Below are 23,717 nucleotides of genomic sequence, written 5' to 3' on the forward strand. Positions count from 1 at the left end.
GGCGAGCAATAATTTAGTCGCGTGAAAGGAGTCAAGGAAAAGCCGTTGGGTGTGAGAAGGGCAAAATTACTCCCTGAAACTTCTTCTTCGCGGTAAACAAGTGCGAAAATACCCTGTTGAGGGACTCAAGAGGGGCTGCTTTATCCAGAAGGCAAAAAAAAACATCCCCCATGATTGTTTTTCAAGACCCTCGAGGTGAGAATATGCTGCTCATCCCTTTGGCAGGAGGGTGGTGAAAGAATGGCGTTTTGTCCTGAATGTTGCAGGGAGAAGCACACTGTGGGACTACTTGTATGGATCAATGGGGGAAGGACATGGCGTACACGGTTCTTTTGCAGAGCGACATTCGGATTTTAATTAAATTCCAAAGACACGAAACTAATGTAAAAACTATTTCATCCCACCCCCCATCCCACCGTACAATTCCATTAATTGCATCACATTGCACCGGCGAAGAGGTGGTGGATGTGTCGTCAAGTCCATCCACTCTGTTAAAGCATTTATACGTGGCAAGAGGATGCTTGAGTGGTAAAAGAGTTGATTATTTTGCGGAAGCACAAAAAAGCCCTGATATTTGCTTCCGGGAAAACCTGCAAAAAAAGTCGTCACAGTCTGTGGCCAGAGGGTCAGTTTATTTAGTTCAATGTGCATCCCTCTGGCATTTGCTACTGCACACGAATTGTATTTGAATTGTGCAAAAAAATTGCCACACTGGGTGGGAAATTCCGCTGGGAAAGTTGCTCCACAACGAAATGCGGGGGAATAAAAATGTTGAAGAATGCGGTTTTGGCTGTGAAAATCAAGTTGAAATTCACCTGAGAGTGGCATTTTTAACATCAACGCGGATGATGGGAAATTAACAATTTTGATAGCAAATATTGATGATGGTCAGTGCAGATTGAATTTGTGATTGGAATCATTAAAAAAATCTGCTCACTGTATCCATTGTTTACATAAGAAAGCTTCAAGAACCCAATTTAAAGTAAAAAAAATCTCGCCTCTAAATCTAAATGCATTTTCCCACTAGATGGATCTTACTTCTCGTACGCCCCCTAGAGTTAAAAATCCCCACAGCTTCAAGGATGTGCGAAACATGATAAAAGCTCTAATTCTCTCTCACATTCCCTTCGTAAAATTTAATTACCCATAAAATGTGAAATTTTCCAACAGTTGATTCTCGCAGCTGGAGAATCATTTGCTCCTCTGTTGGCGTTGAAGAATGCGTAGAAGAATGCGCATCCTCATGTATATAGGGAAGGGGGGAATTAACATTATTACAGAAATTATTGTCCACAGGGTGCAATTATGCAGCCATGGGTGGGCAAGTCTCACCCTATTTTGTAGGTCTTCCATGCCCCAATGCATTGCCCTGGAGAATTCCTTGGGAGGAAGGGGAGTGAATGAAGTAACTAAGAGGATGACCATTAAACCACAAAGTAGGGAAACATCAGAAACTATGTTGATAAAGATATTTCAAAATTTTCCTTAAGTAATTTTCTTGCACAACATCCCCCAAAAGAGGGAAACTCTCATTTTGGGGGATGTTTTGCGTAAAATCAATTTCCGATTAAATTTAAAATTATTATTTATGTGCCGTATTGTGGGAAAATTTGTGGACCATTTGTCAAGCTCACAATGGGATTGTGGTGCAAATTTGGTGGTATTCGGGTGGAAAATTTTCATGACAATGGCATACAAAAGATATAAATTGAATTATTGTCAGGACAGTGAGAGAGACGTTTTTTCAGGATATCTCGTTTTTTTTTATTCAAAGGACTTATCCTATTAAATGTCACGTAAAATTTCCCATGCATTTCACGCATCCTTCGCTAATCCAATTTATTCATCATAGACTATATGGTGCTAAAAGCCTGTCTGTCGCCTTTTTTCATCCCTCAAAATTTCTCCCCGTCCCCAAATTTTGTGCAAATTTTACAAGGAGTTAATTAAAAATCAATAGATCCGCATTGTTTTGTCTGTGCCCGAGGGTACAGGGTGACACGCGCGTGGTAATATTGGAAATTTATAAGCAGATTGAAAAGCACCCCCACCCCACCCTGCAACACCGTGAAATATTTTTGGGGAAAATTGCGTTATTCTATGGAGAATTAATCTGCATATTGTGATTGTGTGATATAAAATATGTTTTATATTCTATAAAATTAAATTAAAGCTTATGCCGCATGAAACTCATTCAGTGGAAAGTTATGGATTAGTTACATTTTTCACACAGAGCGGCAGTGAATTGGAAAATCTGCCATAAATATTCGATAGGGTTTAATTTACACGACATTTTGACACTTTAATATGAACTTAATTTAAAGAGAAACGATGGAGTTTAGTAATTTTCGCTAGAGTTAGGTTATTTATACATGGAGTTTTCTTCTCATTATTATTTGAAGATGCATTTATCTGGTTTTTTGGTGAATTCTTTTATATTAAGAGAAAATAGGGTTTAAGCAAGACGACAATTTGACACTTTAGTATGATTTTAATTAAAAATAAAAACAAAGTAATAGCAATTTTCATCAGAGTTAGGCTATTAATACATGGAGTTTTTTTTTTTACTTACTCACGATGCATTTTTTGGGGTTTTTTTTTAAGTTTGGTGTATTCTTTTATTTTAAAGGAAATTAAAAATCTTGAACTAAAAGCTTCGAGTAGATGAACTAAAAGTTTAAAGAATGGTATTTTGTAAAACATGATAGTTGCATTATGAGTGGAACGTAATGCTATAAATTTATTCTGCGAACTCTTCTTACTCTCTCATGTCTAAAATTTCATAATAATCATCATTTATGTGTATAGGGAACATTTATATGTAGTTACTTTCAAATGAGGCGGAAAGATGATCAATTTCTTGGAATGATACCGCAAAACTTGCGGACAGAACTTTCGCATTTATTTAGTTTGAAAACTTGGAAAGCGCACATTCCACGAAAACTTCCTCCTCTCTGTGAGGAATGTGCTTTTATTTCAATTTGTAAAATTAATTCTCATCCCCCTCCTGTAACTTTATCAGAAGGTAGATGGTTTGGAATATGACTCTCTTTATACACCTTATCAATTGCCAACAACTCCCAAAGGGCAGGAAGAGAAGAATTCCTCTAAGGGTGAGGCTTCCATGATATTCTCTAAAATCCATCAGGAAGCTTTTTGCACCATCGTACCCACCCCCTTCCCAAAGAATTTCCCTTTAATGCTGATTCATTAGCTTGCAATGGGCGCTTGGGGAAATGTGCGCGTGTAAGGAAAATCCCATGTAGCTCCTCGCTGTGTGTCTCCCAAATGGATGCGTCTTAAATTTTCTAATGTGCACCCGTTAAGGGGGGACGAAGCGAGGGCCTTAAGTGTCGCGTAGCAATAAAAAAGCCCATCATCGTGAAGAGATATCAAGGGTGAACGACCGACTTTCACTACTACCTTATATCTCGGGGTGTTTCAACCCCCTAAATAATGGGGCGCCACAGAAAGCCGTGTGGTATCAGGTGGAGGAAATGTTATTTCTTTTCTTATCCTTCTTTTATATTTTTTGTTCTCCCGCAAGAGTCAATTCACGTGCACAATTGGCAACACATGGACCTTGCGGGGGAGGCTCCAAAAGCTGCGTTCGGGATCACATTAAAATCAATTACACGGGCAATCGACTGTCCATTTACCTCGCAATTACACCCAATCCAAAAGGGGCTAAAGAACATAAATTCTCAATTTTCTCTGCTCTCTCACTCCTGATGAAATGATTGTTCTTTTGCTTAGATTCCCTTCATGCTGTGAGGAAATTGATTTTAGGAGTTTTGCCCTCAAGAGACTTTATTGTCTTTTAATTTTGAGGGTGAAACTAAAATTTATTAAGTGATTTTAAAAATATATTAGACGCTTAAAGGAGTTTATCTGTTTTTGTATAGGACAACGCTTCCATTCAAGAAGAGAATCGGGATACGCGTTATAATTTTCTAGACTACAAAAATTTCAAGAAAGGATCAAAATGGAAAATAAATCGTTTGAAGAACTTCCTGGGAAAAATCGGCAAAATTTTTCTTTAAATAAGCAAAAAATGACGTCACTATTTTGTTTTTTATCCCTATTCTAATTAATGATGCATTCGCGTTGATGTTACATCAATGAGATATTTTTATGCTTCATGCTTTAGCATTTTCGTGACTGTATGAATCATAGAAATATTAAAATATTCGGTCTTTTTATTAGAATTTTTTTTTCTTCTGTGAGTGCCCTCAGAGGATATTTATTGACGAAAGCGTCTTCTTTGGCATCTTGTATGAAAATTCTATGCATTTCTTGTTTCTAAAATCAATTAAATTAATTGAAATTCAAATAAATAGAATCTTTCATGTTTGAGTCAGCTTGAGACCCAAAATAGTCGTGAAAGAGTTGAAAGAGACAAAAATTACAATAGTGACGTCATTGTTAACATTTTTAGATGAATTTTTTCCTTAATTTTTTTAGTAATCTCACGGAGAAAAATCTCTTCGATTTCTTGTTCTCTTCTAATTCTTTTCAAAATTTTATATCTCTTGATTAGTTTTTTTTCCCTGTGGAAAGCGGGTAAAGTTCTTCGATGAAAAAATTGAAGAAAGAATCACAGCTAATAGTAAATTAATGTCGGAAATAAGTGCTCAAATGAATCTTTTAAAATACATATCCAGAAGAATTTAATGTGTTTTGAAAGTTTCAAAATAAATCAACTGAACTCTTTTTTAAGCTTCATTTAATTCCTCACAAATTGCTTTTCTTTATGAAAAATCAATCGATGTTTCGCTATGAAATTACTCGGATTTTCTTGGCAATTTTCCAAACATATATAGCTTATTTTTTTCTCAAGAGACTCATGAAGAAGAAATTGCAGTTTTCTTCTACTAAATTCCCCCTTTAAAGAACGTCTCAGAAAATTGCAAGAAGTTCATTTAGAATGCAGTTGTGCTCCGCTGTAGGATATTCTTTAAGTTTCAGCAAGACTTTGAGATTTTTTAGAAAAGGTGGAAAAGAGGAAAAGTGCCTATAAAAAAATCCTTGAAATCGTTAAAATTTCAAATATTTCTTGATCCAAAGAATTCGATCCCAATATCTTTTGAAAAATAAAGAATATTTTACTGAGGAACATCACTGTGTATAGGCACGGTATAGGCTCAAATTTAAACTTGGATTTTACAGCAGGATATTTTCTTAAGCACATTTTAACATGCTAAATTGGCTATGTAATTTAATGAGCATCCTGCGTAGAAAATAGGGGTAGGAAACTCAATATTTTGGGGAAGAAATGCAGAAGGATCTTTCCAGCATACACAATATCCCCCCAAAGTGTCTCAAGGAAAATAGGGGATGTAGTCTATTTCTCCTCGCTCAACACACCCATTGTTTACTTTCAATTTAATGCACTCAATTTCTCATTTTTGATTCTTTTTTTTTCTTTCTCAATTCAATACATGCGGGGGTGCTAAAATGGCTTTCTTTCTCTTTTTACCTTTTCTTGCACAGAACACATTTGGCGCACTGAATTGGATTTTATGGTAACGCATCGGGATCGATTAGTCATCCTGTCGTTTATGACGTCCCCATATCAGAATGCTACACCGAATGGTGAGTCATCATTAATCACGGGCACTGCAGGTGGTGGAGCCCTTACGGAAGAGTATCACGGGGGTGGAACAACTTACGACGCCGATGCGCACTTGATTGAGAAATTTGGGACAATTGACGACGATGAGGAGGAGTTCTTTGAGCATCATGAGCCAGTTGTGACGACGGTGGCAGCGGAAATTCCGGAAGAACGGCATCCGGTGACGTATCAATCCACACCGGTGGTGGAGAGTACACCTGGTGGACGACGAGGTGGTCGCAATCGGGGAAATCATAGATCTTCATCGAGAAGGGTGAATAATGACCCTGAGAATAATTCATACCGTGCCAGGAAGCAAAAAGGCAGCAGCAGCAACACACGAAGGGGAGAAAATCTCGATGATGTTGATGTGAATTTGGAGCTGAGACCTGAGAAGGGTGTACCATTTGAGAGGCTAAACAACTACGATGGTACGGTGTTTGAGGTGAGTCGCAATGGGCGGAAGCAATTAATTCGGCCCACAAGACAACCAGAGTTTACATCACGTCGCACCAAGGATAGCAGTATCCACATTGTACGGCCGGAAAAGCTGCCCGATGGATACCTCCCATCAACCCCAATGACGGCAAATTCCAAAATTATTGAAATTAAGGCAAATACAGCAAAAAATGCCTCGAGAAGAGCCAAGAGATCCTCCCGGCATCCAAATAATGTTGTAATTGAGCCATCGGCACTCATTGGAGCCATTCCCCTGAATGTAACAATTGCCGAAGATGGTGGAGGACCAATTGTTACCTTCCTGCAGAAGCTTTTTGGCATGCAGCTTGGCAAGGAGAGTTCAGATCCGCAAAAATGGATTTCCCTCCCAAGTTTGGAATTCCTAAATCTCGCCATAGCCATTATGATTTGGTCAGTACGCTACCCTGCTGTCTTCTGGGGAACATCCAAATCCTTTGCAATAATCTTCAGTTTTCAAATGCTCGCAAATGGTTGCACCATCCTCTTGGACTTTGTTGGTTGCTCCGTGCTGTACAAGATTGAAATAATGGAGCCACCACCACCACTCAAAACACCCGGATTGCTCCTAAATGATACAGTGACAGTGTCACTGTTTACTCTCTCAACAATACTCATCATGTCATCATCTCTCGTGCTGTACCTCTATGGGCATGGGAAGTTGGCAACAAAGATGCGCGAGAGGAAGGTGATCTCAACCAAGAGTGGTGATACTTGGTCGTACTTTGCCCACTGCGCATCCCTTTGCTTTGTCCTGGCCCTTTCAGTGGTCAAAGCACCCATTCTTCATGATCTCAGTGCTACCTACAAGGGTAGCTTAGACAGGGTTGTTCTTGTTTCTGGTAAGTCTGAATTTTATTTATTTATTTTATATTTTTAATGGTTTTCTTTATAAATGAAAGAAAACGTAGATCAAAAATCAAATTCTTGAGTTTAAATTTTTTTCTGGTATTCTGTGAAAAATATTAAGTTCTAAATCTGATTAGTACACTTTTAGAACACACCCCCACCATCACACAAAATGTTCTCATAAGTGACATAAAACTGAGTTGTGATTCCATAAAGTTCTTGTACATGAACGCAAGGAGTATTAAAAATAAGGTGGACGAATTGGAAACAATTGTGAAGACTCTCAAATGTGATCTCTCTTTTATCATGATATCAGAGACGTGGGTGCGGAAAGAGGAAGAGCAATATGTACACCTTAGTGATTTTGAGTTTATTAATGTGCCACGAAAGATGCGACAGGGAGGGGGCTGCGGCATGTTCATTAATAAAAAATGCAATTATGTCGTTAAGTCCACATATGCTGATGAGAAGAACAGTGTTTTGTCAATTGAAATAATGTGTGCAAATAATAATAATAAAAAACTAAACATTGTATCTCTTTACCGGCCCCCTGGATACTCCCCCGATTCATTAAATTTTTTCTATGAAATTTTTAACAATGAACTATCAAAATGTGAAAAAAACGACACTTTAGTGATCGGTGATTTCAATATAGATCTGATTTCAAATGTGCCCCAGATAAAAACATGTGCGTCCGATCTCTTAAACAATATGACATCTATGAATTTTGTTTTATGCAATAATAATACAATTACGAGAAATAGCTCGTGCTCTCTGCTGGACCATGTATATGTTAATAACCCAAGCACAAAAATCTCACTGAACTATTTAGATTTGGATCTATCAGATCACATTGTATTATTTGGTGAAATTTTAAATCAAAGAGCAAATAAAATTGATAGAAAAAATAAAACTTTTAGTGCCAATGTTACAAACTTTAAAAATGTTAATCTTGAATTAAAAAACAACTTTGAGCCTTTGGGAATTTCAATAAATCAAAAAGTGGAAAATTTCGTTAAAACATTTACAAAAATTATAAATATTAATTCCAAGACCAAGATAATAAATTGTAAAAGTGAAACAAAAAAGTGGCTCAGCCCTGAGGCAAAAGAAATGTTCATACGTAAAAATACTTGGTATAAAAAACTTTTAAAGGATAAAAATAATGATCTGATTAAGAAAGAATATAAATATTGGTGTATGCGTTATAAACAAACTAAAAACAAGTGTCGTGAAAAGTATTTTACAAATAAATTCAATGCTAACCGGGATAATTCCAAAAAAACATGGGAAACTATTAATGAGTTGGTTTATAGTAGAAAGAAAAGCAAAAAGGACCATAGCAATTTGTTTAATTGTACAGAAAGTGAATTAAAAACCAATCTCAATGCTATCAATGATTTCTTTGCCCGTGTTGGCTTGGAGCTTATATCTGCATACGGTGCGCCGGTTCTGGATCCCAGGAGGGTGTGCCACGAAACTTTTGAGTTTTCTCAAGTTAGTGGTTGGGATATAAACTGCATCATACGGAATCTCAGAAACACTAGCTCTAGGGGTGTTGATGGCCTCACTGCGCATCATTTTAAGATGTGTGCGGAGCACCTTTGTCAGCCCGTTGCCGGACTTGTGAACAGCAGCTTCAGGGAAGGGAAATTCCCAGACTCACTGAAGCTTGCGAGGATCACACCCATCTTTAAATCTGGAGACAAGAAAAATCTCTCCAACTACAGGCCCATCAGCGTGCTTCCGACCCTTGGCAAGATCTTCGAGGCAGCGGCAGTCAATCAGATCATGCAGTTCGTTGAAAGGAACAATGTGCTGTCCACCTCACAGTATGGTTTCAGACCTCGCTCCTCCACATCATCTGCTTTGTTTGATGTGATCGACACTATACAAATGGCACGAGATGCACGACAGTCAGCTCTGGCTATCTTCATTGATTTGAAGAAAGCATTCGATGCTGTTGATCACAGCATACTAATCCACAAGCTGGGCCGCTACGGATTTCTGGGCGCATCCAGGGACTGGTTGGCGGATTATCTCAGCGGGCGGACTCAGATGGTTGCACATGGTGATCACCAATCAGCCATCGCCTCATGCGAGGCAGGAGTCCCGCAAGGAAGTCGTCTCGGGCCAATTCTCTTTGTCCTTTTTATTAATGACATTGAAGAAATTGGCTTGGAAGGTCGGCTCTTTATGTACGCTGATGATCTGTGCCTCATCTATGCTGCTGAGGATGTGGAAAGCATACAATCTGCCGCAGTCAGGGATCTCTCAAGGGTGCATCGCTGGGCTCTGAACAGTAAGGTGACGGTGAATGCCTCCAAAACCAAGTTCATGGTCTTCGGTGGTGGCAACTTTGGCTTCAGTCTGGCCCTAAACAACGTCTCCCTGGAGCGGGTGACAGAGTTCCGATATTTGGGTGTCATCATTGATGATGCTCTGAGCTTCGGTCTTCATGTTGAGTACCTCATCGGAAGGCTGTCGGCTTTAACGGGGGTGATGCGCCGTGATCACAACCGTCACTCGTCTCTCCCCGTTAGGATGAAAATCTATAGTGGGCTCTTCGAATCCATTATGAGCTATGCGGCTATGGTGTGGGGCTCGACAAAGAAGGACTTGAGGCAAAAGGTGCAGATCGCCCAGAACAGATTCCTGCGGATCATAAGGAACCTTGACGCCCGTTGCAGCACGGGCCTCATATATAAGGACATAGATGTAGTCAGATTTGAAAATCTCATAGTTTCCCAAAAATCACACATATCCACAAAGTCATACACAATTTGTCTCACTCCAATTTACACTTAGCAAGACAGACAGGGCACAAGAGCACTAGGCAATCGCAGGCAATAGTAAACATAAAACCCAAAAGTACTAAATACGGGCTCCACAGCCTAAGATACACATCTATCAAATTGTATAATAGTTTTATGTCTGTGAATCCCGATGTTAATAATGTTAATTTTGTTAAATTTAAACAAGTATTGAAGGAAACAGCACTGAAGAACGAATTCTTAAAGTAACGTAAATTGTAATCCCGTCTCTCGTGAATTTTTCTCTCTCACTTTGCTATTGTATCCGCGTTTTTTAATTTTCTGGCTATTTAATGTAAAATCTAATGTATAGTCCCTCTTTATGTAATCTTTGTATTATCTGGGGCAATAAAGATTTATTATTATTATTATTATTATTATAACTAAGACACATTTTGTGCTATAAAAGAAGTGGTTTGTGGAAGAAAACACAAACTTATCGAAAAGTTTTCAAAGAGAAATCTAAGCAAATAAATTACGAAAACAAAATTTCTCAATTTTTAAAAATAAATTCTATAGAATACTTATCTTTTATCTTTTGGGTCTTTAAAGTTTTTATATTGAAAGAATCTTAATTCTGAACTTAATTGTCCTTGAATCGCTATGACATTAGAAATACTTGTCCAATAGAAATTCCTTTAATAATACAGTCGTTCAGTACTAAAACTTTTTTACTTATAAAAAATGGGTATTGGCTAAGAAGTACTAAATTTTTTAGACCTCTAGATTGGGTCAATTCTGTAAAAATTTATCTAACTTTTACACCTTAAAAGATTTTCAGTATTTTATCTAAAAGTCTTTTCTATGATTAATAATTTAGTCATGGCACATTTTTGGGAATTGTTTTTAAGTATAAATCCTTGAATAAATTGAGATCTGAAATTGTTTATTCATGACCCAAAAGTCATAAAAATCTGTAAAAAAAATATTTAAAAAAAGATCCAGAATATACTAACTGTTTTTATTTACAGGGTGAAATGTGTCTTGGCTAAGAGTTCTAAAAGTAGTACTAATTTTTTAGATCTGTTAATATGGTCAATTATTTTATAAATCTTTTCCTGTCTTACAGGACAAATATAAAACATGAATTGTTGAAAGTTAATACTTTTTTTCATTTAAAGTTGTACTTTTTCTTTAGACCTTCTAAATCTTTTAGTTCTTTTGTACAGAATATCAAAAAAAAACTTTCAAATTGCAAATTTTTAATTTTCATTCATTCTCCAGCTCTTGCATCGGTGGTTCATCTCTTCCTGTGGGTTATGCTGTGGCTAATGTTGACGGCAAAGCGTCGTTGGGCCTTCAAATTGCCACCACTTGAACACATTGCGGGGGCTAAGGGTGCCACGGAGCCCCTCTTGATGGCCTCTCATCGTGGCGGGAGTGTCATGGCGGGTGCCCCGGGGCAGAGTTTACTCGCCACCAGCGGCGGGGGGAATTGTGGGGCAAATGGTGGCGAAGAGACCATCTACTGGCCAAAGCTCACACCAAGTTCACCAAAGCTCAAAGTCACCTTCAATGAAGTACCGAGTACGTCACCCCCGCAGAATGTGGGTGGTGAACACGACGGCAAGCGGTAACGGAAATTAAAAACGCACGTCACGTTTTGTAGACACCAGAATCTCATGTCTTGTATATCATTTTAGTTTTCATTAAAAACTTTTTTTTTCTCTTTATTTTAACGACCATTTTCTCATATTATTTGCGCTTTTTTTTTCTGCAAAAACTTCATGCATAATGTTGAGACAGAGAAGCTCTCTGTGTATTTTAAATGAGGCACTACATAGACGTGAGAATTATTATTATTATTTATATTAGTTTAGGTTTCATTTAATTTGCATTTTTGACTAGAAAATTAGGTGAGATTATTATTTAGTTTATTCAATTTTTTTTTTCGTTTGTTTCTTATAAAGAAAAGTTTATTTTCATACAATTTGCATGATATAAGAGAGATTTTAGATATTTTTTTCATCATACATAGGCATTAACACGTTAAAGGCCAGTATTTGAATTTTTTACGCGATGTGTAAAAAATTTTCTATACAGTCGGGAACGTTTACCCTGCTGGTCTATTTATTACTTTGTTTTTTTTTTAATAATCTTTCGCGCAATTTTATCATAAGTTTGCGTCCCTATCTCTTTTTATCCTGACGTTTAGTATCCGAATTAGGATCTTTTTCTGAATTTTTAAGTTTCAAAAAAAATTTTACAAAATCGCATTTTTACAATTATTTTCACTGAAACATTACAATACAACTCTTTTTTAAAGATTTTAATAATTACAGAATTTAATTTTAATATTTTATCTTCATTTTTCTTAATATTCTTTTTATTTTTATTTTTTTTTAATTAGTTGAAATAATAATAAATTAAAAAAAGGTAAATTATTGTCAGCCGGGTAAATGTCAAAAACCTTTTAACGTGATTTTTTTACGACGTGTAGAAAAATCAGAATTTTCAATAGACCTCTTAAAGTCGGCTAATCATGATGTTTTTGAAAGTTTTGAATATTTCACAGATATCAGAAAATCGACTTTAAGACGTCAAGAGGCCTGAGATGTGTTAATGATTTTTTTTTCATTTTTCATTCTTTTCAATAAATAGTTTTAATTAGCAATTGATTTATTTTATTAATCTTTTCTTGTAGTTTATAAAATACTGCAGCACAAAATTAAATTTATTTAATTATTTTTTTATTTCAAGAGAAAAGGTCAATTTTGTCACGTGTGTGTGTTCATTATTCTTTCACGCTTGTCAAGTGTTTACGCATTCACAATTTTTTTTTGATGAAAAAAAAAAGATTAATTTCTTTTTTCTTTAAAAATTTTATCGATGTTGCTCGATTTTTATTTTTTAAAGATTTTTTTATATTAAATTTTTGTCAATTTGCAGCAATAAGGCCCGTGGAGCCACGGTATGTGTCCCCCCTCTTACGGGGGAGGCTGATGACGGAGATTACGCCACCCTGAGAGGCCCCACAGGGGATCTCCTCCACTTGAGCGATCTCACAGCTCAAGATATTGTAGATGATAATACGTCCGAAGAGGGCAAGGTCAGTTTTTAAATTTTTTTTTAGCTAAAAAATTTTTAAAAAATCAAAAATCATTTTTTTTCTTAAATTCTCTATTCAGTTGCTGGAGAGTGTACGAGATGACAGCGTAACGTATGCTTCCACGAGAGACTTGGAGCCTCCTGTGGAGCAGATGGTTAGTCCTCTTGCTCCAGTAACAGTCACAGTTCACACCAATGAAGCTCACGTAAGTTATTAATTTTTTTTTGTAGAAGATTTCTTAAGACTTTTTAGCAAAAAAAAGTTTTTTTTTTAACAAAAAGTTTAATAAATCTTCTGTTGTTGGCAACATACAGATAACATCGAGCTCAACACCTCGATGCCTGAGACGTGCAGACTCAGGTGTTCCAAATGAGGCCCTCACACCCCGTTCAGACACAACATCCACCGAAGAGTCCGCCTCACCGCCCGATCGTGCGCCCTCGGAGACCTCCAGTGGGGTCCATTCGGGTGAGGAGCGTGATCTCTCAGAAGTTACCATCAGACCACGTCCTGGTTCAGCCAAAGTAGCCACCAAACCCATTCCACCGGCAATTGAGGAGGAGCCCTTCAGTCGTTCCACCAACATGCGAATGTCCAGCTTTGCAGCCGATGGCCTACGCACAAGTAGTGCAACACTCCCCCTAACACGAGCCATTTCGGAGCCACCAATGATGGAGTACCCGCACTGCAGTACAATGCCCCTCCCTGTGGGATGCCATCAGCAAATTCAGAATCTCCGTCAGCACTCCATCACACCCAATTCACAGTCAAAGACCCAACTGATGCACACAACCCTCCCGAATGGAATTCGGCAGTTTACGACGCAAAATCAATTCCTCATGCGGCGCCTTCCGCACGTCCGGACGGCTGAGTCCCCATATGGGATTCTGGGACTCGGGAGTGGGCATCACACCTTCTCGAAGCTCCTCCATGAACCCCTAACGGTGATGCCAATCCCGGAAGATAGGGATTCAGCCAATTACTCCATTATCTCTGAGCAGGATATCTACATCACCCACTAGGGAACGGTTTTGCGGAAAATTAATAAATTGTGGAATTCCTGAGACCTCCACTAGAATCTCTATTTTGAACCTCAAAAGGGCTTCTGCTTTTGGGAATCCATTGAGGTAAGTTTGGGGCATTTAATTTAGCTGCGAGATGCTCTTGTTTGTTTTTTTTTTCTTGAAAAATTAAATCAGGATTAAGGGATCGATTCTGATAAAAATCTTTTATTGTTTAACAACTTAAAAGATTTGTGAGATTTTTATAGAATTTATTATCCCAGAAAACAATCAGAAAGATCTTTAGAGATTTTTCCCAGAATATCAAAAATTTTATAACTGTTAAAATTTTTATCAGAATCCACTCCAAAGGTTCATAAAGTAGATTAGAAATTAATTCAATTTAATTGATTTTATTTAATAGTTTTTCATTAAAAAAAAACATCATTAAACAATAGAGAAAAAGATATAAGAATTTCCTTTAAAAATTTTTGGGGAAAAAGATTTGGAAAATACTTTTTTTTTAAGTAAATCCGAATTACAAAACATCAGATAAATAATTTTTTAAAGTTTTAAAAAAGAAAGTTAAACTGTACAAAAAAAATTGGAGGAATTTTCTTTAAAAATCTTTAGGGAGGAAGTTTTAAAAATAATTGAAAGAAAAAAACATTAAATAGAAACTTCTAAAGTCTTTAAAAAAAGCGTTAAATTCAAACTGAAAAATTGGAGGAATTTTCTTCGAGAATCTTTGAGGAAAAAGAGGAAAATCATGCAAAAATTCTTCCTCGAAAAGATCTAAAAAACAAAGAACTTTAAAAAAAAATCAATGAGCATCTATCAGCTGCATTAACTAGGTAGGAGCCTACGAACCCCCTCCCTCTAAAAATAAACGATTCACTGCCCTTTTATTGTAAAAAAAAAAAAAACAAAAAAGAAATTAATTCAATCCATCAGGAAGGAAATGAAAGTCCTTTCGCAACTTTACATTAGCGCAAAAACTTATTTAAAAAAAAAAGTATATTAAAGCAAAATCTATCTTATAAAATATTTTTAAGAAAATAGAAACTATTGTAGAAAGATTATGAGAGAATTTGAGACAAAAAGAAAATTTTTTTTTGGAATTTTCCAATCAAATTTCAAAGAATTGAAGGGAAATTTCAATGAAAAAGAATTTGCAAAAAAAAAGAATTTCAAATGATCTTTGAAAACAAAAATCTAAAAACTATCTTCGCTTAGAACCACCCCACCTTGTGACTCTAAATAACTGCTTTTTATAAGACTTTTTAGAAGGAAGAAAAAGAAATGAAAACTTTTTTCACTAAACTACGCTTCTACGGCTTACTAAACTGCTTGTAAATAGATTTAAAACAAAATTGTGAAGGGTATTCAGTAAAAGAATTTAGAAGAAAAAAAAACAACAATGTTAAGCCAAAAAATATTTTTAAAAAAACATCAAAGAGGATTTATTGTGGAAAGATTTTTTTTTAATAATTGTTTTGAGATTTGCAAGATTTTAACAAAATTCTTTTAAAAAGTTCTGATGAATTTTTTTTTATTAAGAAATATTCCTAAAAAAAATTAAGAAGTTTTGTTTCTATTGAAAATCTTTTTTTTTTTTAGACTAAAAACAAGTGATCAAGATTATTTTTTTGCAATAAATTCTCTTTGATAGAAAGCTGCAAAATAGAAATTGAAAGAAAATAAATTACAAATTCACAAAAAATAACATAAAATATTCATATACACACCACACACCCTCTATAAATCTATTTACTTTAGATATACATACAATATATACCTATATATACTGCCTAGCTGATGATATATATATCACACAAGGCCCCAAAAAGAAAAATTTTATCACAGAAAATAGAAAAAAAAAACATATTTAAAAAGAAAATTAATCTGAATGTCAAAAAAATGAAAAGAAACGCTGGAACCACTTTTAAGCATATCCCCGAGGAACCATATCTAAGCTTACACGGTATTTAGCATAATGAAGTAAAAAAAAAAACAAAATATGTATATGAACGCACGCATTATTTGCAAATAAATAAACAAGAAAGATTTATAAGAAAAAAATTTTTATATCGCATTTTGAGCTGCATTTTTATGATGAAAAAATAAACCTTTTTAGATGAATCTTTTGTAGTTGGAGCATTTTCTACAATTTTTTCTATTTTTCCACGATATATTGAAAAACGCAAATTGTTGCAAAATAAGAATAAAAAAACGCAACAGTTAAAATGTAAGAGAAAATAAAACTGAAGATAAAAAAAACCAAAAGACAATAGATATTGATGAAAAATGAGGATTTTTTAAATTAAAGAAAAAAAACGGTGGAAAAGAATTTACAGTGTTTTTTATTAATTATTATGTGTTAACTAATATAAATTGAAAAGAAAATTAATTGTAAATATTTTTTTTGTAGTATTTCTAATTTATGATAAAAAAAACATTAAGAATCTTATCACAATCCCTCGAGAAAGCTGCAAAAGACTGATTAGAAAATATTGTTTTCTCTCATTTCTTTAAAGCAATTTCAGACAAACAATAAAATTTATTATTATTTCAGACGAATTTTGAAATAAAATTAAGAAAAAAAACAAAAAAACATTTTTTTAAAGAAAGCTATTTGGCAATTATCCGTTTGCAAAAACAAAATACTGCCAATAAATTCAAATGAAGGAATCTTTTTAAAAACGCATTTTTATGTGTTGAAAAATAAATATTTGTACAGGATACCATAAAATATGTATAAGAATAAGATAAATTAAATTAAAAAAAATATTATTAAAATATACAAAAAAATGATGAAGTAGGAAATATTAATAATTAATACATGTATGTAAAACCTCTGTATTGACGATTAACTTAAATGTTTTGTATATTTAAATAAATTATTACAAAATATAAAAATGTTTTCTTCTTTAATGATTCTATCGCTGATAACTACTGTGAAAGATCCTTTTTTAATTTAGGAACAGTTTTTTTTTTAATTTCATTGTTTTTTATCATATTTTTTTAGATTCTTCCGAATCATAACATGGGAGAAATTGGCATTTAAAAATTTTTCACTGATTTTTTTTACCCCAATTTCCCCTATTCGTATCTTTTCTTTGCATATTTTATTTTCGATGATCTCTGTAAGAAAAAATAAATTTTTTAAAGACTTCTTGTCTTTTCAAATTCTTGTCCGTATCGTAACCAATTTTGGGAAGAACTTATGGATAACTAATCTACGAAAAATAAAGAAAATTTAGACATTAAGTTGGTTTAAACCGGTTTGATTTTCTCTGAGTTATTAAGCAATCTTCAAAAGACTTAATTTCAAGTTAATTTTAGAATTTACATGACCTAAAATTCCTAGCTGAGCTTTAAACATTATATAAATAATCCTTGGTCAAAAATTTCTAGAATTGATAGTGGGTTGAATTAAGGCGTTGAGATTTAAATGTTAGATCTAATTCGGATCAATTAACCCGAATTTGCTTAAAAATTCTTTGAAATTTTCGCGAATAGTTTCTTTAAAATTGTCCCAGAAAAGTCAATTCCAGACATCCCAGAAAAGTTCTTAAAGACTTCCTTTAACCGAATTCATTCGATTTTTGTGTAAATAATAACTATTCGTCCAATTTTTACGCACAAAAAGGACTAAAAGTTAACAAATAAAATTTTCCGAGTGTCCTAAATAAAGAACAAAGGACAAATCTGGGTTAATGGGGTTAATTAATCAGCGCATAACTAATAAAAATTTTCCATTTCCGCTTAACGTAACGTCAGACTTTATAATTTAACCCTTTAACGTCCAACGTGAAACATAAAAACATTGAAACATGCGCTCTTTTATCGCAATTTTTATTCTATGAATTTTTTTAGAGGACTTTTCTCATTCAGAACGTCTTCTTTGGCCCCTTAGTGAATTTGATGCATTTGTAACATGGAAAAACAATTACATTCATAAATAATTGAAAAAAAAAAATGTTTCACGTTTGGATCAGCGTATGACCCAAAAAACGTGAAAGGGTTAATTGTCTTAAGTTAGATCTAAGTATCTCTAAGCCAGTTTCATCTTCTTTAAACTATACTAGTTTTTTCTTAACTAGACTTAAGCTTTTTAAGTCAATCCTAAAGTTTTAGACTAGAGCAAGACCTTTGCTTTAGTTAGGCTAGGCTCGCTAGGTTTTAGTTTTTTTTAAGGATTTCTAGTTTAGATAATGCTAAGTCTAGAATTAACGTAAAATATCGAGCGACAACAAGAAACTTACTAAATAAAAAGGTGACTAAAAAATTTATTTTAATATAATAAAAATTAAAAAAAAAATGTACTGGTAAGCTGACCAAGCTTACGGGAGCTGTGTTTCTTTCAGTGTACCAATTTTGTGAGAGCAAACTAGAACGCGAATTAATTTAAATACGCGCAAAGTCGGGAAAAGTAGAAAAGTCATACCCTAAGAAATCTTTAAAACGCCATATCTCGGGAACGGCTCCATAGATTTTCGAGTTTGAGCTATCGTTGGAAAGGTCTTAACCTCAACTATAATATATTAAAATATGAAGTAAATCGATAATGGCATTTTCGAAATATTCGAGTTCGAAATTTTCGAAAATTTTGATTTTGACTTTAGCGCCTCTCGCGGTCATTTTTCGAACTTTCAATGTTCTAGACATTTGTAGGGCTTCACGAAACCTTTCATTTGCACTTGAGTTGATCAAAATCGGACTTGTAGAACCCGAGATATGACATGCCAACTTTGGAAGGCTATATCTCGAGAACGGAGACATAGATTTTCTTCATTTTTGGCATGGAGCTAGATAATATGGTCAGCTATAACATATCAAAAAATGAAGAAAATCGATAATGGCGTTTTCGAGATATTCATCGAAAACTCATCGAAAATTTTGTTTTTGATTTTTGGCCCCCTAGCGGTCACTTTTGAAACTTCGGATGTTCTAGAGAGATGTAGGGTTTGTTGAGATCTTTCATTTGACCCCGGGTTGATCAAAATCGGTCAAGCCGTTTTCGAGTTATGGTCGATTTTCGATGAAAAATTGTGGCGGCCATATTGACTAAACGGCTTGACCGATTTTCGAAAATGATGTATCGTTGGAAAGCTCTTGATGGCCCCTATAACATATCAAAATTTCAGCCCTCTAGCTATAATAGCGGCTGAGATATAGCGAAAACAAAATTTTGAGGTTATTCAAAATGGCGGACGGGGGAGTGAGGGGGTGGATTTGACCTCATAATCGGATTTCTTCAGGTCGATATTTAAACTTTGCCGTTTACCGCAAGTCTCTATCTATCACCGTTCTCTTGCAATTTAAGTTTATAATCCGGCCGGACGGCCGGACGGCCGGCCGGCCGGAAAAAATTTTTTTTGGCGCATACGTTTTTTGGAATGTGGGGACCCTAATTCGTGCTCATCCCAAGTTTGAGCCCGATCTGACGACTTTCGATTTTGCTCGGTACACAAAAGCTGTGTCTGAAAGAAACACAGCTAACTTTCCTTCCTTGAAATTAGAATTGAAAAAGAAAATTTTCTCAAAGATCGAGAATTTATTATAAAATAAAAAGAATTAGGTTTCAAAAATCATTTATTTATTACAATTAATGAACCTACATCATGTTGTGAAAAAAAGAATAAAACTGGATGTCAGTGGCCCCATTTTTTTTTCTTCTTAGGGGAGTCTCAGCTGTTAACAAAAAAAAGCAGATGGGCCTTCATTAGGCAATCTGTACGCCAGCTTGAGAGCAGTACTTGCTGAGGATTTGCTGTGGGAGGGCTGAAAGTTTGCTGATGAGTTGCGGCAACTGTCCGGGCTGTGTGGCTGCCATTTTGGCAAGATTCTGCACGAGAAATGCCCTCCCATCGGTCACTTCCGGATATGGATCATTTGCCTTTGCCTGCGCATAGTTGAGCTGTGAATAGGCCACCTGGTACCCCGGAGTATCTTCCACATCGACAAAATCATCCTCACCCTCCGTTGCATCGGGCTGTGCTTCGAAGATCTGAAGGAGAGCCTCCATGAGTCGTGGCCAGAACGGCAAATAGGGCTCCACAAGCATACTCGGGCACTCACACAGGATCTTCGTGACGCCAACAGCTACAATTTTCTTCTCCACATCCGACGCAATGCGATTGAGATCGGGGATGAAGACACGATCGAGTACCATGCCGAACATTTGTCCTTGAATCTCATCAATCATCTGGACGAGATTTGCACTTCCCACCTTCCCGGCGTAGAAGCTGAAGAAGACAATCAATCCGCGCGTGTATTTAGTCGTCTTGGACAAGCTCAAGCGTTGAAAGAGGAGCACAAAGATCTGTCGAAGACTCTGCTGTAGCTCCTGCATGGGATAGTGCATTAGGAGTGTCTGCAGGAGGTTGAAGCCTTCATGATCATTCGTCTTTGAGGCAATCATCTTCTGGAACACCCCAAGTACGGCATTGAGCTTCCCAAAGGCCACAATTTGCGCTGATCCCTGACGTATGTAGCCACAGATGAGTCGTATGAGTGGCGTAACATTCCCCGGACGATCCCAAAGAAGTGGCGACAGGAGGAATGGAAAGAGTGCCATGTAGGGCTCAGGGATTGTTGCGACACCTTCACGCATCTCCAGCAGTAATGAGAGCAGTTGAAACACGTAGGGGATGAATTCAAGGACATCCTGCTGCAGGATTGCCTGAAAGATCGGGAAGAGAGCGTCCTCGAAGGACTCCACAGCAGTCGGTTGAGCCTTGCACACGGTCTTTATGGACAGTGAGAGTGTCTCAAAGAGGTAGTGATTGAAATGCGGCTTTGACGGATTCTTTGCCACCAGCGTGAGAATTTCCGTAAGACGCGGCAGGACGATGGAACCCATAAATGGGAGACTTCCCTCCTGAAGGACTGATGTACTTCGCATTATTGCCTTCATTACGTACTCATTCTCCGCTGAACCCGCCAGCTGGAGGCATCCAAACAACCCCCCGTAGAGATCCCCTGCCAATGGGGTGAGTACAGCCGATGTAACAGGAGCCTTCTGACCAGGAATGCGGATCATGAGGATTTTCTCAATGGCACATGCCGCATAACTGTGCACCACGACGCTTTGAGCCTGCAGGAAAAACAGAGAATCTTTCATTTATCTTCTCTATAAGCTGAAACTTGAAGCTAGTACACTTTGTTCCCGGAACGGTTTGATAAGTTCCCGGAAAGTACCATAAGTGGCTGGAAGTTGTGCAGTCATCCTTCCCATTGCTTCAGGAAGTTTTTAAGGGATCTTAGGAACTCATTTTTCAACACCCGGCTGATTCTTGAGTTCATCTGTCCATACCTTTTGCAATTTCGTGAAGCATTTTTGTAGACTCAGATTTTAACCCCTAAATGAACTCAAGGATCAGCCGGGTATTGAAATGAAAGTTCCTAAGATCCCTTTAAAACTTCCTGATGCAATGGGTAGGATGACTGCACAACTTCCAGCCACTTATGACACTTTCCGGGAACTTCAAATTGCTTTATTTTCCATGAATTTTCCCGGGATAGATTATCTCCAGAATCCAGCTGGGTGTGACTTTTTTAACTCTTTAGTTAATCTAGATTCTCATTCAATTATAGAAAAAGGAAATCTTGCAAAATTTGACGATTTTTCTACAATTACATAACCTCAAATTATTGTAATGAATTTTCCTTCCGGGAATGAAATTGTGGAAAATTCTTAACGTTTTTCAATATTTCTACAATGAAATTTTATTTAGCACTACAGCAGCTCACTGATCATTGATTTATGCAAAAAAAATCAGAGATGATCCTTTCCACGACATTCGCGTTATAGGTAAAAAACGTAAAAAATAATTCAATCCGGGAATTGAATATCTCGAGAACTACAAGTCAGAAAAACTGGAAAAACTCAACAAAAATCACAAAAATTGTTCTGAGATCTAAAAAATATTTCCCTTTTGATTACCTAAGGAGATTTGCAAATATCTAATGGGAAAAGACACTTTTTAGAAGACTTAAGATAGATGAATCATCCCTCAATCAATTTCCGGAATAAAAGAGCAAAAATCTCAGAATATTTTACAAACTTCTTAACACATAATTTTCCGCCAAGACTTACCTGCAAATGCCTTATAATGAGGGGAAGGCACCCCACGACGCTTGATGTTTCAAGACAACTCCGGAAGCTAATGAGGAACTTCAGGGCATCCGCCTTTAGCACAGGCAGCTCATTGATGTTTGTCCTCTCGAGTTCTGGGACAATTTGCTGCTGACAGAACTGTGGCAATGGCACCAGTTCCGACGTCTGCGTGACCCCATGCCGCTGAGTACTTCCCCTTGATGCCAGCGATGTGACGAGGAAGATTGCGGTGTCCTTGGCACGCCAATTTGCATGGGGATTCTCCGCATGACGCCCCAGGAGAACTTGGAGGTATTGACTGAAGATCTCAAAGATTTTCCCCTCAAACTTCTGCGAGAGAATCTTCACGAGATCACACGCTGCCCGACGACGTGTATCGATGTCTGAGCCCTCAATATCCCGGCGAATGTACTCCTCGGGATTATCCTCGAAGAGCTCCTCGTCGGACGCACGGAAGTCCATGTTGGGAATGATGACCTTCTCACAGATACTCGCCAGGACGTTGGGATCCTCAAAGAGGTGCCGGTAGTGCGTACGATCGGCCACAGTGCCGAGGAAGGTGAGGGCGTGCGACACGAGGGTATCGTACTTTGTCTGAATGCCCGTATTGACCAGCAATTCCCACACAGCTGTCACAAATTGCGGCATGTACGGGCTGAACTCTTCATCGTACTTCTGCGCATAGAGGCAGAGATTCTCACAGATTTGCGATCGTAGCTGTTCCATTACGCCGGCATCTTCATCATCACCCGTACGCAGGAGGGGAACATCCGTCGTGAGCATTGTGTGGAAGCTCGGCATCCACGTTTCCATGTTCTCCTCGAAGAATTCCGGAAGATCTTGGTAGTTGAGGGAGTAGAAGACCTTACAGACGAGCACGAGGGACCCGTAGATGACCCGCAATGCCTGCTGATTGCTCGCATGCTGCGTGGCGAGATTCATCGTGGCCACAAGGAGATCCGTGAGGGGTTTTGCCAATTTATCCAGCACCAGCTTAATTTCCAGCCAGAGTGTTTGACTCTTGAACTCGTACCGGTAGCGCTTGAAGAGTGAATGTCCCGTCTGGAGGATACCATTGATCACATTGAAATCTCCCGTTGCAAACTTATCCACCATCTCATCAATCAATTGGGGCCACTTCCCCGGGAAATCGTGCTTCCCAATGATGCTCACGGCGTCACTCAGCTGTTTCTGCGTCGCCGTCGGGGATTTCAGCATTAGCGTCACAATCAGCGTCTTTATGGCCGTTCTGTCTGTCTCATGAATCTTATCTGGTTTCCCCTCATCCGGGTCATAGTACCAATTCCTCTTCACGTAGTTCTTGAATGTCACAGAACCCGCCACTCGGATTGTCATGTCCAAATCCTCCTTATCGATGAGATGCAGCAACAATATTGGATAGTTTTGATTGCCCTCAACACCCTCGAGAAATTGCTCAGCTGAAAATATTCCCCAAAAAGAACATTACAAAGCGCCCCAATGGGAAGTGCCGCAAAATAGCCCAAAATGCCTAACTTAACCTTACCTGGGCGTCGAACATTGGGATCCGGGCTGAGTGTTTGCTGCAAATATTGCGCCAAAAGACGAAAATTCTCCTCATTGAGGTCCATTTGGGTTCCTTGCAGTGCTTTCACTTCAATAATTAACTTAAATTTGTCGTAAATGAAGGTAAAAATGCAAAAAATTTGTGAGAAAAACACAGCCGCCAATCTTCTTCTTACTCCTTTTGAATTTTAATACTTTTTAGAGGTTAGGTTGAAATTCTTTGAGGTTATGTTGCAACGGTTTA

General features: G+C 37.0%; 3 protein-coding genes across 3 annotated transcripts in view; 1 reads left to right on the forward strand and 2 right to left on the reverse strand.

Moving 5' to 3' along the window:
- The window catches only part of LOC129795962 (protein tincar), a 108,217-nt gene extending 91,484 nt beyond the window's left edge, over positions 1-16,733 (forward strand). Inside the window, exons 8-12 of the mRNA XM_055837548.1 lie at positions 5,494-6,933; positions 10,978-11,326; positions 12,643-12,802; positions 12,882-13,007; positions 13,117-16,733. Coding sequence (XP_055693523.1) covers positions 5,494-6,933; positions 10,978-11,326; positions 12,643-12,802; positions 12,882-13,007; positions 13,117-13,824 — 2,783 coding nt within the window. The 3' untranslated portion in view covers positions 13,825-16,733. The remainder of the gene's footprint in view (positions 1-5,493; positions 6,934-10,977; positions 11,327-12,642; positions 12,803-12,881; positions 13,008-13,116) is intronic.
- The window catches only part of LOC129795977 (prostaglandin reductase 1-like), a 211,683-nt gene that overhangs the window by 125,973 nt on the left and 61,993 nt on the right, over positions 1-23,717 (reverse strand). The window lies entirely within an intron of this gene.
- On the reverse strand, positions 19,384-23,667 carry LOC129795966 (exportin-2). The gene is made up of 3 exons (XM_055837553.1): positions 23,454-23,667; positions 21,908-23,367; positions 19,384-20,905 (listed from the first exon to the last, which is right to left on the reverse strand). The coding sequence occupies exons 1-3, from the start codon at positions 23,536-23,538 to the stop codon at positions 19,532-19,534; spliced, it is 2,919 nt and encodes a 972-aa protein (XP_055693528.1). The 5' UTR covers positions 23,539-23,667; the 3' UTR covers positions 19,384-19,531.

Source organism: Lutzomyia longipalpis, chromosome 4 (genome assembly GCF_024334085.1).
Source record: "Lutzomyia longipalpis isolate SR_M1_2022 chromosome 4, ASM2433408v1".
Lineage (NCBI taxonomy): Eukaryota > Metazoa > Arthropoda > Insecta > Diptera > Psychodidae > Lutzomyia > Lutzomyia longipalpis.

Excerpts from the sequence above, each read along its gene's own strand:
- LOC129795966 (XM_055837553.1), bottom strand. The coding sequence starts at position 23,538 with ATGGACCTCAATGAGGAGAATTTTCGTCTTTTGGCGCAATATTTGCAG. Across the intron at positions 23,368-23,453 it reads TCCCAATGTTCGACGCCCAG|CTGAGCAATTTCTCGAGGGT; the intron begins GTAAGGTTAAGT and ends GAATATTTTCAG. Across the intron at positions 20,906-21,907 it reads TCATTATAAGGCATTTGCAG|GCTCAAAGCGTCGTGGTGCA; the intron begins GTAAGTCTTGGC and ends TTTTTCCTGCAG.